The sequence below is a fragment of the Aulonocara stuartgranti genome (assembly GCF_965226115.1).
Source record: "Aulonocara stuartgranti genome assembly, chromosome: 19".
NCBI classification, from domain to species: domain Eukaryota; kingdom Metazoa; phylum Chordata; class Actinopteri; order Cichliformes; family Cichlidae; genus Aulonocara; species Aulonocara stuartgranti.
This window is the reverse complement of record NC_138955.1, coordinates 11853289-11870293: the sequence shown is the minus strand read 5'-3', so window position 1 is coordinate 11870293 and position 17005 is coordinate 11853289. Positions and strand designations below refer to the sequence as shown.

Below are 17005 nucleotides of genomic sequence, written 5' to 3'. Positions count from 1 at the left end.
CCGACAATATGATAAGACTTTCTTGTAGTTTATCCATAAAAATGCGTGTTTTTCCCCCACAAGGTCAAAGTAACACAGCAGCTGGATAATCTAAGGTTGAGTTTCTCTGGGATGCAGAACATCCTACCCGTGCCAGGGCTTCCTCTATGGAGATCATGTTTTCCTTCACCATCATCATCAGCTGAATTCGCTCCTCATCACTCATCGTAACTTCACTGGCCACAAACCCAACATCATCACCTGCAAAAATTAGCAATGACACCTTACATTAAGGAACACGACGAAATTTAAGAAAAATTCTTAATGTCAAAAAAACCAAAAGCATTTTTTTCATGTTTATTTGAGGTACCTTTTGAGATCTGACGAACGACACCCTTCTGGGACTTCTTGAAACTTTGCCAAAAAGACTTGCTCTTTCGTTTTCCATCCCATTTTCCTATTACATATAAACCAATTTTAGCACAGGAGAAATTAAAAACACAACAACAAAACAGATTCAAAGTATAATCACCCCAAATTGATAAACAGGTAAACAATAAAGTAGTATGGTAAGGGAAAGAATTCCTTCCATTTCTCCAGAAGAAATAAATGAACAAATCTTAGTGGTGATTAGGAAAGATTAAGTGTGTAAATGAACATGTGAAAACTCATATTTATTTAATATAGAATAAAAAATGAAAACAAAATACACCAGTCAAGTTTGGACTTACCTCCTGATCCATCGTCCGAGCTGGATTTGTGAACAGGAAACCTAAAAATTAACAAAAAATATTCAGTTAATCAGAAAAGCTCGAATAAAAAACAAACAAACATCAAACTAAAGAACACGACACTACCTGCTGTCCAAAGTTATTTTCTTCATCTTTTTTACTGCTATCCCACCATTTCCCCTAACAACTCAACTTCAGATTTAAAAAAAAAATTAAATGAAAATAAACTAAAATAAAAAAAAACAAACAAAAAAAACACACTGTGCCTCAAGACACTAGCATCACATTAGAGGCAAATCAAACAGACTGGCTCGCTCTTGGCCGATGAACACCGATCAGTGCTCTGCGTCCATCTCTGGAACAATGGAGCACTGTTCTTGTCCGTTTGGGGTTTTGCAGCAGCGGCGGCACCAACGTGGCCTCTGCATTCCCTGCACACGTTCACTCTCTCTTTCTGCCTCTCTCTTCATCTCTCTGGACTGTTTGTTTGTGTCCGTCTTTCTCACAGCCTCTCTCTGTTCACGCTTGTTTGTGGTCATTCACTTTGAAGCCAGATCAAGTTTATGCTTTTAAATCGGAAGTCATGGGTTTATTCCTGATTATAGAGTTGCTTAGTAATATTTTAAATGCTGCTTTGTTTGTTTTGTTATTGATTTGTATTAGTTGTGTGTCAGCCTGGTTTAAGGTTACTGTATCCAGAGTACGCAGGTACTGTGCAAAAGTCTTATGCTTCTCAACTTTCTTTATATTTTGCTAGGAAAATTGGAAAATGGGTGCAGCAACTGAACGATGTGCAAACAGAGTTTATTTAGGCCTGTGTCAGGCTGGCAACCTGTGCAGTATGAACCCCGCTTCTCGCCCTATAGTAGCTGGGGTCGTCTCCAGCCCTCTGCAACCCTGAACTGGATTAGCAGAAGCGAATGGATGTATGTACAATTCCACTCAGCTTTAAAGCTGATATTTGGTATGACCACCTTTATTCTTCAAAAGCCTGAACTCTCTCAGGTGAGCTTTCTTGTAATCTCTTTAACTAGTCTTCAGAAATAGTTCTCAGTGGTTCTTAAAGGACATTGACAGCTCTTCTCTGGATGTTGGCTGGCCTTTCAAGATGATCCCACACTGCTTGTTGAGTAGTTGAGGTCCTGATATGTGTTCCATTGTGTGTTTTTCTATCCAGGTATGCTTTTACAATATTGGCAGTGCGCTTGTGATCATTATTAGTCTAAAAAAAAAAAAATGAAACTTCTTCTCAAAGTTGAAGGAATCATGAACAAAGGTCTTCAACATCACTGGCTGAAATGCAGATTAAAAAGGTGACAGTCTCTCTACTGTGTCTCACTTCATAACACCACTTGCCACTGATTATGTGTTCAGTCCTTGTGTAATTTGGTACCGCTCAAAGCTCATATTCCATTCCTTAATAATGGCTTCTTGACAGCCACCCTACTGAGACCATTTCTAATGAGACTTCAGTAAGTTCTGTAAAAACACCTTCAAAAATTACAGGAAAGTCTGTCTTGTTGAAAGCAAAACATAAAGAAATAATTGGTGGCTCAATACTTTTGCACATTACATATTGAAGATAAGCTCCAACTATTTTGTGAAGATGTTATTAAATGCTCCCATTTACCACAGGAAATAGCATAAAGACTCCTCATGCACTGTGAGAAAGAAAGCATTATGAGAGGACCGTGCCTTGATTGTGAACTTTAAAAAGATATCATTGAAATCATTTTTAAAAAGTGTAAAAGAAACATGCTTGTTTCCAAAAAGGAGCCCTAATTTTGCTGATAGTCGCATTCATGAAATTCCTATGGAGTGATCCCACTAGGGGGCAGAGTAGGATTCCTGCTAATCCCGTTCTAACAGGAATTACACAGTTCCATCCCCGTCCAGGTTCTGAATAAAACAGGCCTCTTTGCAATGATAATTAAATCCTGAAAAACGAGAACAGCTATTACTCAACTTTCAGGAAACTTTTACATCTGCACAAACAAATCTAATAAAATCAATATGTCGCTTTCTCATTACTCGTCATATAAATTATTCGATCTTATTCAGCTTTCCAATGACAAAACGTGACTAATCTTCAAAATGTTTCCAAAGAAACAATGAAAGGAAGGAAGGACGTTTAGAGGTTACACAGAAATACTTCATAAATGTGACACCAGGAAACAGAGGAAATGCACGTGTCCACGGGGCGGTGGAGATCACACAGGAAGAGTCATAGCAGTGCAGCTTCCAGAAGTCATGGACTTTAAATTTAAATCATCTTTTCCTCGATACTTCCTCACAATACTTCCCAAAGTCAGGGAAGCTGTGCTATACTCATGTATAGGGTTATTTTTATATGTATATATTCTTTATACCTTCTTTCGGTCTCCGGAGTCGACATGGTGCTGCTGAGTCCTAGAGATTCCTAAGGAGATGAAAAACACATGTTAAATATACATATATACAGGGAATGGCAAATCTTTTTCTACTCAGCTGGATCAAAGTCCAGACATTCACCAAACCTAAAAACTTCCATATATAACTTGTCATACGTCATCATGTTTTAGGATCTACTTCCAAGAACAGTGTCAAGGCCAGTTCTTTTCCCGGCAGTCACTCGGATGTTACTTTGTGGCCTAGTACACTGACTCGGGATAAATCATGACTAGCCAATTCCTCTGCCTCTTATCAGCCTGTCTGCTGACACACGGAAAAGGAAGTTGCCTTCTCCCAGGGTCTGACACGCTCAGAGCTGGACACTCACCTGGATCTGTGAGCGCAGCTGCACTGATGTGGCCACTGAGTCAATCGTTCCCTGAAACACACATACACGGGAAGTGGAGGAGTAAATCATAGTGTCATCATAACATAAGAACAGACAAAATTTTCATTTGACTGAATCACCCAAAAGGTGACTCAGTCAAAAGGTTAACCTAAGGTAAAAAACCAAAAGTCAGAATCAGAAACTAAAAACAAGTTGCAGTGAAGACCCAACCTCAGGGACAGCTCTGCATGTGAGAAAATATGCTTACTCACTTTCATGCAAGATGAGAAAATCAGTAAGGGATCTATTTATTGTAGAGCCGCTAACTTACATAAGCAAAAATACAATGTGGTAACGTGACTTTTAAAAAGTGCAGGTAGGCGGATTTTGTCCCCTTCTGCTTGCATGAGGCCTGAAAACAGCTGGGCTAAGTTCAGAGTGAATAAACAGCTGACTAATGGATACGAATGCACTAATATACATTTCTCAATAGTTCCACAGTAAACCTTAAACCCTGATCTTAATGGACAAGAAAAAGACAATTTACCATCTCTGCATCTTGCACTACTTTGCGTTTCCGTAGCTCCTCCATCCTTTCGCATACGTCACTGAGGGAGGTGCCGTAATACTGAGAGTACTCCTGAGCCAGGTCATCTAGGTTCCCCACCGTGCCATCCTGCAAGAGAGGGATTCACACTGGCACTCAGATACGAGCACAGATCAGGAGAGGAAAGCGACACCCGGTGAGGGTTGACCAAGATACTAAACAGCAGGCAACCACTGTAAACATGAAGCCATTGTTTGAAAGTTTAGCACTGACACCAGTAACATAGACAGCCAGGAACCACTGAGATAAAGCCCCAGGGCATAAGATAACGCATCAAAGACACTCGGCTGCAATACCAACTCTGTTTGCACCAGCTTATCATCTTCCTGCCCGGTGACCCCATCCCACCTCCTCAGCCCTCCTTAGACCTGACCTCAAGGCCAGAAGAGGCAGCGTGTGACGCAACTGCAACACTCACTCTGCTCTCACAGTCATCGGGACTTGACTTAAGAGGCCACGGTTCAGTCTTCCGTAAATCAGGAGAAGCAGAATCACTCAGTGGGATCGTGAGTCTTTGCCCTGACACACAGCTCATTCTCCTGCATGTAACCCCCTTTTTGGTTTCCTTCAATTGTAAAAGCTGGATGCTGTGTGCCTCTTGTTGTGTGGGAAGATAATAAATCACAGAATCTGTGCTGAGCTTTGTGCTTCAGTGACCCTTGGGATCAGGAATTAACACATTGTGGGAATTTTCTTTTCATGGAAATGATTCTAGATCTAAACAGGAAGTTTTAAATCAGAAGAATTTAAAGTAACTCTCAAAAAATACTGTTAATGTTTGTTATCATGACCAACCCATATAAGCTTTCTGCTCACAAAACAACCTTCCCTCTTTTACAAAAAAAATTCATATAACACCTGTGATAGAGGATCACTAAACCAAAAAAAACAACAAAACAAAACAAAAAAACTAAATTGTGATGGTTTTTGTTTGCCTTTAACATTTGGAGACACGCTAAAAACACTACAACATTATCATATCACCCTTTAAGCTTGTTGGAGTCACATAGGTCTAGCAGACACGGGGCAACATTAGCATTCATTTGAAATGGTGTTTCTTCCCACCTGGGGAGTGTAAATCCTCATGCATTCTGCTTTAAGCTCAGTTTCTGTCTTTTATTTGGGTGGAGACTCGTTACTAGTCTCCACCATGTTCCCAGCTTGTTGCCAACTCTGTCTGCGAGGTGCTAAGCAGGAAGCGTCCAGTAACTTTATAGAAGTTTCTCAATGAAGACAGCTGCCTGCCTGTGATGTCTAGGAAGTGATGGTGTGAGAGTGGTGAAAGTAAACAATAAGATTCTCTGTAGTCTCACGGGAAAACTGCAGAGTGAGGTGATATTTGTTTGTGGACTTGCCTGTAACCGTGCCTACAGTTCTTTCTAACAAGTTAATTCATGTCTCACAGGTCCCCAGACGGTGTATTTTCAACTCAGGATACTTCACAGGTTGGTGAGGGAGCACATTCAATTAGGGGAATCTATCAGACGACCTGGACGACACAATATATATTACAGACACATTACACATGCATTGCAACCCTGAACTTGTCTAGGCATCACCCCATCAGCCAGTTTTGACATTAAATGTCTGAACTTGCCAGTAACATTTAGTACAAAGCATGTGAAAGGTCTGATTTGACCCATGTGAAATTATTGCAGGAGTTGTTTTTTTTTTGAGAAAGAAACTGCAGATGATGTTGCAGCATGATTCTCCAGATTCTTATTGAGCTCATGCATGAAAATGGCTCCGAAATTTCTCTCTCACTGAATATTTATTTGTAATTATAGCTAAAATAGTTTTTATGTTATTTAAATGGCGATTCTCTAAAACAATGGCATGGTTATAGAAACCAGGGTTAAAGCAGTGTGTTTGTGTAGGTAAGAAGAAGAGGAGCGAGAAAACTTAAAGAAATCGGATCACCTTTTTTCAAGTGCCTAAGGAAAAAGAGTTGTAAGGGACAACAGGTTTTACTTTCAGTCAATGAGCTGTAAATGTTGATGCATTTACTGCTCGCTGACAAAAATAAAAATAATCTATTGCAGCTTCAGTTCCTGAAATACTAGTAATAAAGCAAGTCTGTTGTGTCTGCTCTTTGAGCCAATAACATGATTTGCATTTCTTTTCTCATGACGTGGACATTTTATAGTTAGAAGAAAACACTGGCAAATAAATAACAATGGGAGACTTTGGCTCCACATTTGGAATTAAAGAGGGTGGGTCTGTGATACCCAGTAAGTTCTGTTTACTGTTTACCAGCAGGGGGTTGGGGTTGTGGTCGTTTGTGCTTATCAGGTTTTGACATTGCAACCAGCTGCAATCCTGAAAGGCTCATTCCGAGACACAGTTTGTGGTCTATATGGGGGGTGGGGTGACTAAGTAACTAAGGGATGGAGAAAAAAATATATATACGTGTGAACAAATACAAGGAAAGCGAGGTGGACAAAATCTAATTAAATTTAGTGAGTAAAGTAAGTGAGTCTACTAATTTCTCCCCATGTAATTAACAACTGTGCATGAAAATGTCAGAAATCAACAGCGATGGTAAACCTGCAAAAACAGAAGATGTAGGAAGACAGCTGGTCATGACGTCTAGTCATGATTTAAGTCAAACTGTGTTCGTAATAGCCGTCCAGAATGTTCATAAGCTGTTTCACGCATGTTTATTATCTTGCTTCACTCATGCCATATCCTGAAGGCATGCAAATGGGCCTGCAGAAAACAGCCCTCTGCAGTGAAAAGTAATACTGTGGGCCCACTTGTCTTGTGTCATGATGGACTCTGACTGCCTCAACTGTCCAGAAGAGAGGCCCATTCATTTGGTAAATGACATGCCCCCGAGTCCAAGAAGGCTTGAAAATCTGGCTGCTTTTCATATAGAGGAGGAACAAGGCTTAGGCCGACTGAGAAGCTCTGCACTGTGCCTGGCTGCAGTCGCTCTTCTGCCTCCGACTGCCACTGGTTCACATAAACAGCCCATTGTAAAGCAGCCACATGACACTGCGGCGCCCTAAGTGCTTATTACACATGGTGGATGTCTAGTGTATACTTCCCTGTTATAGACAAATCTAAACACAACTTAAGTATACAGTCAGAAAAGTGAGCTGAACGTTAAATCGAATAAACAATCTCGCACATTCTTCCTCGGAGATGACTGACAAAAATACTGCAGCGTGCTTGAAATTCAACTGTTTCCAAATTAGCAGAGTCTGCGCCAAAACTGTAGCATGAGACATCGACCACAGAGGCTGGAAAAGGAGAGCGTGGTGTCACGTTTCTCGAGCAATAAGCATCTCATGGGCAGACAAAAGATCCACATGCCCCCAGGACCAAGAGTGTCTAATGAGTGTTTTTACAGTTCCTCTGGCTTGCCTTAACCACACCTGGGTCACAAAGTATCAGCAAATGGTTTTTTTTTTTAATCCTGCTCTGAGACAGAAATGTAGGTCACGTTATGTCAGAGGTCAATATGTCGAGTATGAGAAGGTCGACATAGTTCTAAAGATCATAAGATCTTCTTTTAGGTGAATTAGTGAAATCTGAGTTAAGTTCTGTGCTCTGATCACCAGATCTACAATGTGAAAAAGTCCATGTCTGCATCTATTTTAACAACCTTTTATTTACTAAAGCCTTGTGTTTGATTTGAACAGCTTAATTCAAACCAAATGACACTGTATGGTTACAGTTCAGCAGGGGACCTAATAAAGATCACTACATGCCTTCAACACATTACACTGAGTGATGTTTCAAAGGATCATGTGAGGACAAGCACCGACTTGGTTAATAACTTACTAACAAAAGCATTTGAAAGCACAGAAAGATTCAAAAGCAAAAACCAAGAGCAGAAAAAAGGCAACACGAATTCAGAGATCCTCTTGTTAATCTACAGAAAACTACCACCTCCGACCATAGCGCCGCATTCCGGGACATACATAAAAATACACTCACCGCAAACAGACATCTGTGTGCCAACAGCAGCCATCCAGTAGTTGCTCTTTAGTTCCACCACAGTTCTGTAAGTGAATGGCTCCCTTTGAATACTTAACTCAGTTTAAAGAGTGGAGGACAATACATCCTGAAGTAAAGGGGAGGGCAGTCCAGCGTGCATAAATTAGAGGGGGAGAGGGGGAGGGCAGGTTGGGGGGAGTTACAACCACATTTGACGCTGCTGCTGCTGCTGGGTGGGGCACTGTACTCCCTCCAGCTGCAGCCCACAGGGACTGGCTGACTCACATGTTCAAATAAACCACCACCTCTCAGTGTATGAAAGTGTGGCTGCATGTTTATGCCTGCAGTGGAGTTGGGAGAGTGATACATCAGGGGATTTTTTTCAAGTGTGGTTGCTGGTCATGAATGTCTCCCTCTGCTGATATGGAGGCTCTTCAGATCACACCTTAGCAGATGTGCACCCCAGGGGGTACTTCTGCTGTAGGCATGGGATGAATGGAAAGATTAGTAAACCAACTAAATGAGTGCATCTATAAATGATTAAAATAAATCGGTAAGTGTCAAAAGAGATTAGTAGTAATTGGTATAGCTGGTTAAAAGGACAGCACAAGTTTATCTATACTACTAATAGATTTAACAGCAGTACAAAAACAGCTATTACTGACATTCATTTAGCTGAATGTATTTGCTACGATTGAATAGAAAAATTAATCCAAACATTCACAGCTGGACTGGATGAAAAGTTATTTTGAAAAATTACAAGTGTTGAAGAAGAGCCCAGCAGTCTTTTTCCTCTTTAATGATCACCTTACAGAAAAGGGAATAACATGAACCATAATGAAAAGGTACAAAGAAACAATCCATATGACAGATCAATAATCCGGATGGTCCTCAGATGTCAGCCAGCATAGTTTTTGCCCTAATTCACCAGCAGGTGGCAGCAAATAGCAGCTCTGTCTCCCCAACTATTAGTTACTGGGCCGCCACATAAAAGGGCGGTGAAGGTAATGACAGTGGGACGAAGAGCCAAGTAAACTGGACATACTAGTTTGAAGTGCCATAAAAGATAAAAATAAAAAAAATAGAAGCAGTAATGTTTCCTCTGTGCTCACTGCTGTAGTTTATCTCCATAAAAAAAGACATGTTTACATTGAGCATTAAGTATAGGAATCAAGGCGGTGACCTCATTTGCTTGCAGTATTAGTCAGTCAGATTAACCCAGATTCTCTTTGTCTAATTGTGACCCTACACGCAGGATGTGTATTATTCATCCTGCGTGACTGACCAGTGACTCCAGAGCAGCAAGTACCAGCAGCAGCAGGAGGTACCAATACCAGAGTCAGATCAGTGGCAGGAGGCTGCAGATTATGCCGAGCTGCAGATGGATGGTGGAGATGTTCGAGGGCTACGTTGAGCGTGCGGTGCCAAAGGGCTGAGGCCACTGATGCCAGAAAGGGCAGTTTTCCGCCTGGCTACACAGCGGCGGGCTGCTTGTCACCTCGGAGCACAGGAGAAGCCAGAGATTGACGCCATCTCCTTTTCTATCACCGTCAAGTCTCCTGACTGTGTGCGCGCCAGCTCTGTGTGCCCGAGCGCTCCTCTGAGCTTTGATCCCCGAGGAGATCGCTCCGTGCGAGAGACACATTCATCTGCGTATCTTTCAAAGGCAAATCATGTCATCGCACCTATCATTGTTCATCAGCTGCATATAAAAATTTAATACAGAATATAATATTAGTTAGCTGAGACGGTGCACCTAAAATGTGACCATAGCAGTAGAAATGATGAGTTTATCCAGTCCTGTTTGTACAGGAAAGGTCTTAATCAGACCACACAGGAGATTAAATATTAAAACTGGAATCATAAGGATTTCAAATGCTCTCCTCCTTGAATTGTAGGTGAATCACTGATTGCATTTAAATGTACACTTCTGTACAGTTATTGTGTTAGTAAACACGTTTAACATTATATTTACAGCGCATATATCTTTCCTATCAGTCTGTATTGTATTCACATAATGCTACATACATAAAATATATCCTGAGGATGTTACTTTATTCTGCTCCAATGGTTCAACTGCTACGGCTGCTTTTATCTATACAGTCTGTACATTTTGTGTTGTTGACAAGCTAAAAGATGCCTAAATTTACATTATCTATACTTAAATAAAAGACATTTTTAAAGCTTCAAGATGACAGCAGCAATATTTATTATAACCTAAAACACTAGTGTGTATTCCAGAATACCTAAAGGCCTCGTCTAGATCGACAGCCCAAGGGTCCCCTAAAGAGAGAGGGCGGGGGGGAAGAGAAAAAAAAAAAAAAAAAAAAGAGGATCAGTGGAAGAGCTTAACTATTCAGGTCTGAGTGGTTAAGTGGATTTTGACAAGTCCCAAAGGGAAGTTTGATGAGAAGGGTCACACTATGACATACACGCTGTCAGTCACACACAGACAGAAGGAAAGGAGGATACCTGGCCTTGTTTGAACTGCATTAGCGAGGTCTCAGGCACACAGCTCTGTTCCCACTTCTCGTGCTGTCAGTCACTGAGCAACTGCTTACAGATACAAAAGGCTAGCTTCACTGCATAGGACTTTTTGGTCCTTCTGCAATAAAACAGAATTGACTGCAAGCAGGTTTTCTCACATTGCAAGAAGGTGCATGGACAGATTTTTCGAAGAGAAAAAAAAGAAAAGAAAAAAAAAGCCGATTAAAACCACCCCTGTTGTCTTCAGGCAATGGAGACAAATATAAAGATCATGCCACAAAGGGAAAGCAGCCAGGGACCCTGATTAAAAAAAAAAAGGGTGCATGTGAAACGCCTAAGAAGATTAAAAGGGCAGACAGGAGGCACAGAACCAACCTTTTGTCTACAAGACTAACTCTTGCAAATCCCAATGGGATTTTAAACATTAGCTGAAATCACACAAGATAGATTTAAGTGCAGGAAACTACAGACTCCAACAACCACCCGGCTATGAACTGCAACACAATGCACATCTGGAAATATGTATCATGTATAATTATAAAAGCATCTTGTAGATTGTTCTGGATCTTGTTTTGAAGTATCTTGTGGATTGTCGCTGCTCCTTGGAGCATGTTTAATTCAAAGTTTAAATGGCGAATTATCTCCTTTAAATTTCAGTTAAATTACATGGATGGAAATCCTCTGTGTATTTAATCCCTGCTGGATGGCAGTGCGTTTGTGGTCTGAGTGGCATGTAGATTGTTCCCATTCCTTCGAGCATGTTTAATTCAAGGCTGCTGAGAACAAGAAAGAAAGAAGAAAAAACAAAACAAAAACTGTGCATACCGCTCCTTTAAAATTCAACAAAGTTCATACCAAGAAACGCCATGTGTATTCATACGTCGTAAAAGGCTCTGTGAATGGTTCTGGGTTTGTCATGAAGTAGCTGTGGATTACTCATGTTCCTTGGACCATATTTAATTCAAAAGTGCTGAAATCACTTCATCTGCCCCTCACCCCAGTGCTCGGGTAATTTCCCTTGTGCGATCCTCCTGAGACGCAACGCAGGAGTCAAGGGTAGCTGTCAATCACGAAACGTAAGATCGCGAAGCCTCAGAATGAGGTCATTCTTCATGGTGTGAAAGCAAGAAAAGTGGCCTAAAAGCAGGAGAGAGAAAAAACCCTCTGGTGGGCTTTTCCCTTTTAAACATTTCATGGGAAAAAACACGGAAAGGAGGATTACAGCACAGTGCACAGCAGTAAGTGATATGAAGAGTAGCAGCAGACTAGACCTATGGCCAGAGAACAGATTAGAGCAACCTAGGATGAGTGAGTAAGCACAGACTGGTAAAATTCTGTTATTTTAACATTTAATCTGCCAGTCAAATAAAAGAGCATAAGAAATACCAAGAATATGAGAAGGCTCAGTTTTGAAATCAATATATGCTTTGGAACAAGAGAGAAACCTAACAACTTTTTAAAAATGTACTTAATTTTTTTAAAAATCACCAATTTAAAACATTCTATGGAAGGCCGTTTCTGCCACAACCCCCCCCCCCCCCCAAAAAAAAAAAACAAAAACAAACCATGTATCCATGTTATAACTCAAAATTTCGGTTTATTAACTCAAAACTTCGACTTATTAACTCAAAATTTGGAGAAACATAACTCGAAATTTAGAGTTAGCTCTGCCAATCAGTAATCTACGTGAATGAGGTCACTTTCTTGTTACCCGGAAGCATATGCGCAGACTAATGCTCACTCAAAACCAGATCGCAACAAATTGGCGCTTTCGCGAGTACGTTTGCGGATAGTAACGCAATGTGATTCAGCTAATAACACAATGATTTTATCATTTTTGAAGCCACGCTGAAAATACTCAGCAATCTGTGGATTCATGACTGGATGTAATACTGGTAGCTTAGCTGTAGCATTTGTAGCTGAGGGCTTCAGCTTCCGGGTAACAAGGAAATGACGTCATTCACGTAGATTACTGATTAGCAGCGCTAACTCAAAATTTCGACCCATTAACTCAAAGTTTTGAGAAAAGTAAGTCAAAATTACGAGAAAATAACTCGAAATTATGAGAAAATAACTCTAAATTTCGAGTTATGGATCCTTTTTTTTATGTGGTGGAAAGGGGTCTTCCATAACAAAAAAATCTAATTAAAGCTAAAAGTTTCTGGGAGTTAACGGTTACATATTGATAAAACCGGCACAGTATGTTTCCAAGTTTTGAGTCGAACTCTACTAACAAGCAGAAGCTGATGGAAGACAACTGATGCACAAACAATCCAGACGAAGCAGTATGTCGACATAAATACACTTCTATAACAGTAACCGTTTTTGTTCATAGTGATGTTTCCAAATAGATCCTTTTTCTGAATATGCAAACTGGTTGCTGCCTGTCTAAACCAATCACTCTGTACATGTCCAAACAAGAATCCGCTTCCCAAGATAAGGGACCATAGAGGTTGGGAGTGGCCATCAGCCTGCCCAAGCTCACACAGCTTAAGAGATGGGGAACATCCCAGAAAGGCCACCAGTGCAATACACAACTCCAGTATTGATACAGGTTGATATTCTTGGGTTATACAGAAAAACAAAAATAATTTGTTAGCAGTGAATTTAAAAAACTAGTTAGCAACATAATAATACCACCTCCATGCTCAGCTGCAACAGACGATCGGTAAACCATAGAGCTGAAGCAGTATGCTATAACAGCGATCCCAAACCTTTTTTGCGCCACGGACCGGTTTAATGTCAGACAATTTTTTCACGGTATCGTGGATAAATTCAACAAAATAAAATGATACAACCAAGACAAAAACTGTGGTATTTTCTAAATATAAAATTAAAAATGAATTCACTGTGTAATTGTTTAACTTTATTAGCAGCAGCTTCCTGAAACGCGCCAACAACATTGAGAGTAACATCCTCCTTTCTGCACCCTTTCTGCTCTCTGGTTGCTAAGGTAAAGCGTACATATTTCTTTCAAAATAAGACACACGACTACAACACAGGAAAAGACCAAGAAAACCATAAATTTCACACCCGAGCCTCAACTCTCGTGACCTGGTACCAAATGACTGGTCCGTAGCCCGGGGGTTGGGGACCACTGTGCTATAACACCTATGATGGTACGATTTCCACATTAGCCCAAGGATCCGCTAAAAATATACATATAATCACCAACCACTTTATTAGGTACACGTGTTCAACTGTTTGTTAATGCAAATATTTAATATGTTGATCACTCAATTGGCTCATCAAAAGCTTGGAAAAGAGTGCAAAGATGCTGTTGGTATGGCGAGTCGTGATTTCTGCTGCAATATTAAGATAAGCTCAGAATTTAGTGCAAACAACATGAAAGCATGGAGCCACCCTGCCTTGTATCAACAGCTCCGGCTGATGACGATGGTAGTGTAATGATGTGGGGAATACATTTGTGACACACTTTGGGGTCCTTAGTACCAAATGAGCATCACTTAAAATGAGTGGAAAATGAGAATGAGCTCACTGTACTCAAATGGCCTCCACTGTCAGCAGATCTCTATCCCGCAGAGCACCTTTGGGATGTGGTGGAAAGTGAGTTTCTTATGAATGTGCAGCTGAGAAATCTGCAGCAGCTGGGTGATGCCATCATGTCAATATGGACCAAAATCTGAGGAATGTTTCTAATACCTTGTGGAATGAAGGCAGTTCTGAAGGAAGGAGGTCAAACGCAGTACGCAACAAGATGCATGTAATTCCACACTCTGTAATTCCCATGTTCAGAAAACTGTTCTCACTGATTGCACATGCCTCTTATGACAGAAGCATACAGAGCTGCTGACAACCATTCCTGTCCAACTCGATTTGCCTCCTCCAAACTCTCAGTGTGGTTGATTGGTCTCCTCCACTGTCATTCCAAGGACATCCACCTTTCAGCCATTAATGGATGCAAACCGCAGCTAGTCAAACATGCTCTGATGTCATGAAAAACTCCAAGACAAACACTCAAGAAAGGTATTTCCATCAGTGGTTGTTCTTGTGATGCTCTTCTTGTAATGCAGCTTTTAAAACTTGATTTCTTACGTTCAAACATTCACATCAACACTGTAAAAATATTACAGTGAAAGCATACTTAACTCTAACGTAGTGCACTTTCCTTACACTTATTTTTATGTCTAAAACAAAGGGGGTTATGGTAAAGGAAAAAAATGCATGACAAAATGCTTCACATTTCTGGCTTAGTGAGTAAATATACATAGTCACTCACCAGAATTGATTGCTTGCTCAGTATCTGCCCTTTTCCCCAAGATGACATCAGGTAAAGTGTTGAGATTTTCTCAGCCTCACTCTTCAATCAATATACCCTATTAAAGTTTCATGTAATTTAAAAATATTTATTTAATAGTAAAATGCCACAGTGGCTGTTGCACAGTGTGAAAATGATGTTTTTTTTCCTCCTGCTGTTTCCCAATGAGGGTTTAGTTCGAGCCAAAGGAATCTTTTAAAGCCAGTTTTAACAGTTTGTTACATTTACTCAGACATAACATACATTTATGAAGACATTTAAAAGTCATTGTATTCCCATTATTCCTATGTTGTCAAAACAAACAAGAAACAGTTTTTAAAAGCTTGACCTTGAAATAGACATCAGATGTCAAATCTCACATGGTATTTTAACTCTATGCTTTAACTTCATATGTTGAAAATATACACCACACCACACTTGTAAGAACCATGATTGTTAAGTTATATTGGTTTTTGTCCATTTTTGGCTAATAAATCATCGAGTTGACCTTCGATGGAAGCCAAATCTTAATAAACTTAACATCTCCTCACTCTATACCCTTACAAATCTTATCAAATTTCATTTAAAACTCTTCAAGTGATCTTGTTTGTAAACCGAATGACATGCACATAAACACTAATATAAGCTTGTACTTATAATTACCTCCTTGGTAAATATGAAACTAGCTATACTGTGAGGATAAAACTTTAAATGGCTTCATTAAACAGTCGTGAAAAAGAGAATTTCACTGAATTCTCTGCAGTGTTTTGAAAAACTAAGTAGACCCCATGAATCAACAGCTTGCAGAACTACTTTCACTAGAAATAACTAAGAAATCCTTTTCTGTATTACCTTATCAGTCCCTCGCATCATTGTGCAGGAATTCTGGCCTACTCGTCTTTATAATGTCGCTCCTATTCATTGAGGTTTGCAGGCATTTGTTTATGCACAGCTCAAAGTCCTGCAAAGGTATCTCAATTGCGGTCTGGGCTTGGACTGACTGAGCCATTGCAACCAGTCAATCCAATCTTTTCCTTCTCAGCCCCTGTTTGATGATCTTCAGATCAAGATCCTGTAAGATGATCCAGTTTCAGCCAAGCTTTAGCTGTCAGACAGATGGCTTCACATTTGACTCTAGAATACTTTGGTCTACAGAGGAGTTCATGGCCATCTCAATGACTGTTTAGTGTCCAGGTCCTGCAGCTGCAAAACAAACCCAAATTATCACCCCTTCATCTCCGTGTTTGACAGCTGGTATGAAGTGTTTGTTCCGATGTGCTGTGATTGTTCCCCCCCCCCCCCCTAAATGCATGCTGTCATGTCCTTTAAGAGAGAACAAGCTTTCTCCCCGTCTGCTTCTCTAAAATGTTACATGAAAATGCACGAGACGACCTTTCAAACAAGCCATACTTCAGTCTTTTTCTAATTGTGCCGTCATGAATTTTTGCATTTAACATGTTAACTGTAGACTCTCAGAGGCAGCTCTAGGCATGTTGTAACTTTACCTTTTATAACTAATGTATACGATTCAGATAAAATGACCTTTTACAAATTGTATTTTCGAACTTAAATGGTTTTACAACAACTTTCATTAGATAAAAACACAACTGCCACTATGTTAATCATTCTACAACTATTTCTACTTCTTTCTGTTTTTCTTTAAATATTATCAGTCCCCTCTCAACTAACTAAAATGTCACATAAAAATAAGCTCCTGCATGAGAGCATCTGAGGAGCCATGTTGTATAAGTGTTATATTAACTTTAACAATGCAAAATGCTTAAACCGTATCAAAAACAAGCAAAAGCACTCAGGAAAAGAAATTCAATAATCAAATGAATGCACTGTAAGCTCTCTACCTGCACAGCTGACTCTACAATCCACATAATACTTTAAGTGGCTCCTAAATGCATTTTACATCAATTGATAACTACTAATCATACATACAGAACGACTATCTCTACCCCTCACTCTAGCACTTTCGTCATTACATGCAACCCCTTTCTTAAATGACTTTCTCCTTCCTGCTTTGCTTTCTCCTTCCTGCTTTGCTTATTCTCATCGCTTTTGGCCCATTTTTCTCACCACTGTTCGTCTTTATCTTTCTTCCTTCGGGCTCAACATTTCTAAAAGGAATAATTTTCTCCATTATTTCTTTAGCAATGTCACCCAGCCTGCCTGCCACTTCAGACTACAGTCAGAGGATACATTAAAAGAGGAATTAGCCTATTATGTCATCT

The 17005-nt window shown here is 40.1% G+C and overlaps 1 protein-coding gene across 4 annotated transcripts in view; it reads right to left on the bottom strand.

Annotated features, from left to right (window-relative positions):
• The window catches only part of sash1b (SAM and SH3 domain containing 1b), a 64359-nt gene that overhangs the window by 8762 nt on the left and 38592 nt on the right, over positions 1-17005 (bottom strand). For 3 of the 4 annotated variants that reach the window (XM_082515296.1, XM_082515295.1, XM_082515298.1), the window contains 6 exons: positions 4016-4144; positions 3469-3519; positions 3080-3129; positions 711-751; positions 350-436; positions 128-240 (listed from right to left, as the gene is read on the bottom strand). In XM_082515296.1, coding sequence (XP_082371422.1) covers positions 128-240; positions 350-436; positions 711-751; positions 3080-3129; positions 3469-3519; positions 4016-4144 — 471 coding nt within the window. Of the gene's footprint in view, positions 1-127; positions 241-349; positions 437-710; positions 752-3079; positions 3130-3468; positions 3520-4015; positions 4145-8020; positions 8189-17005 lie in introns of those variants that run through there. The other variant, XM_082515297.1, reaches the window with a different exon arrangement.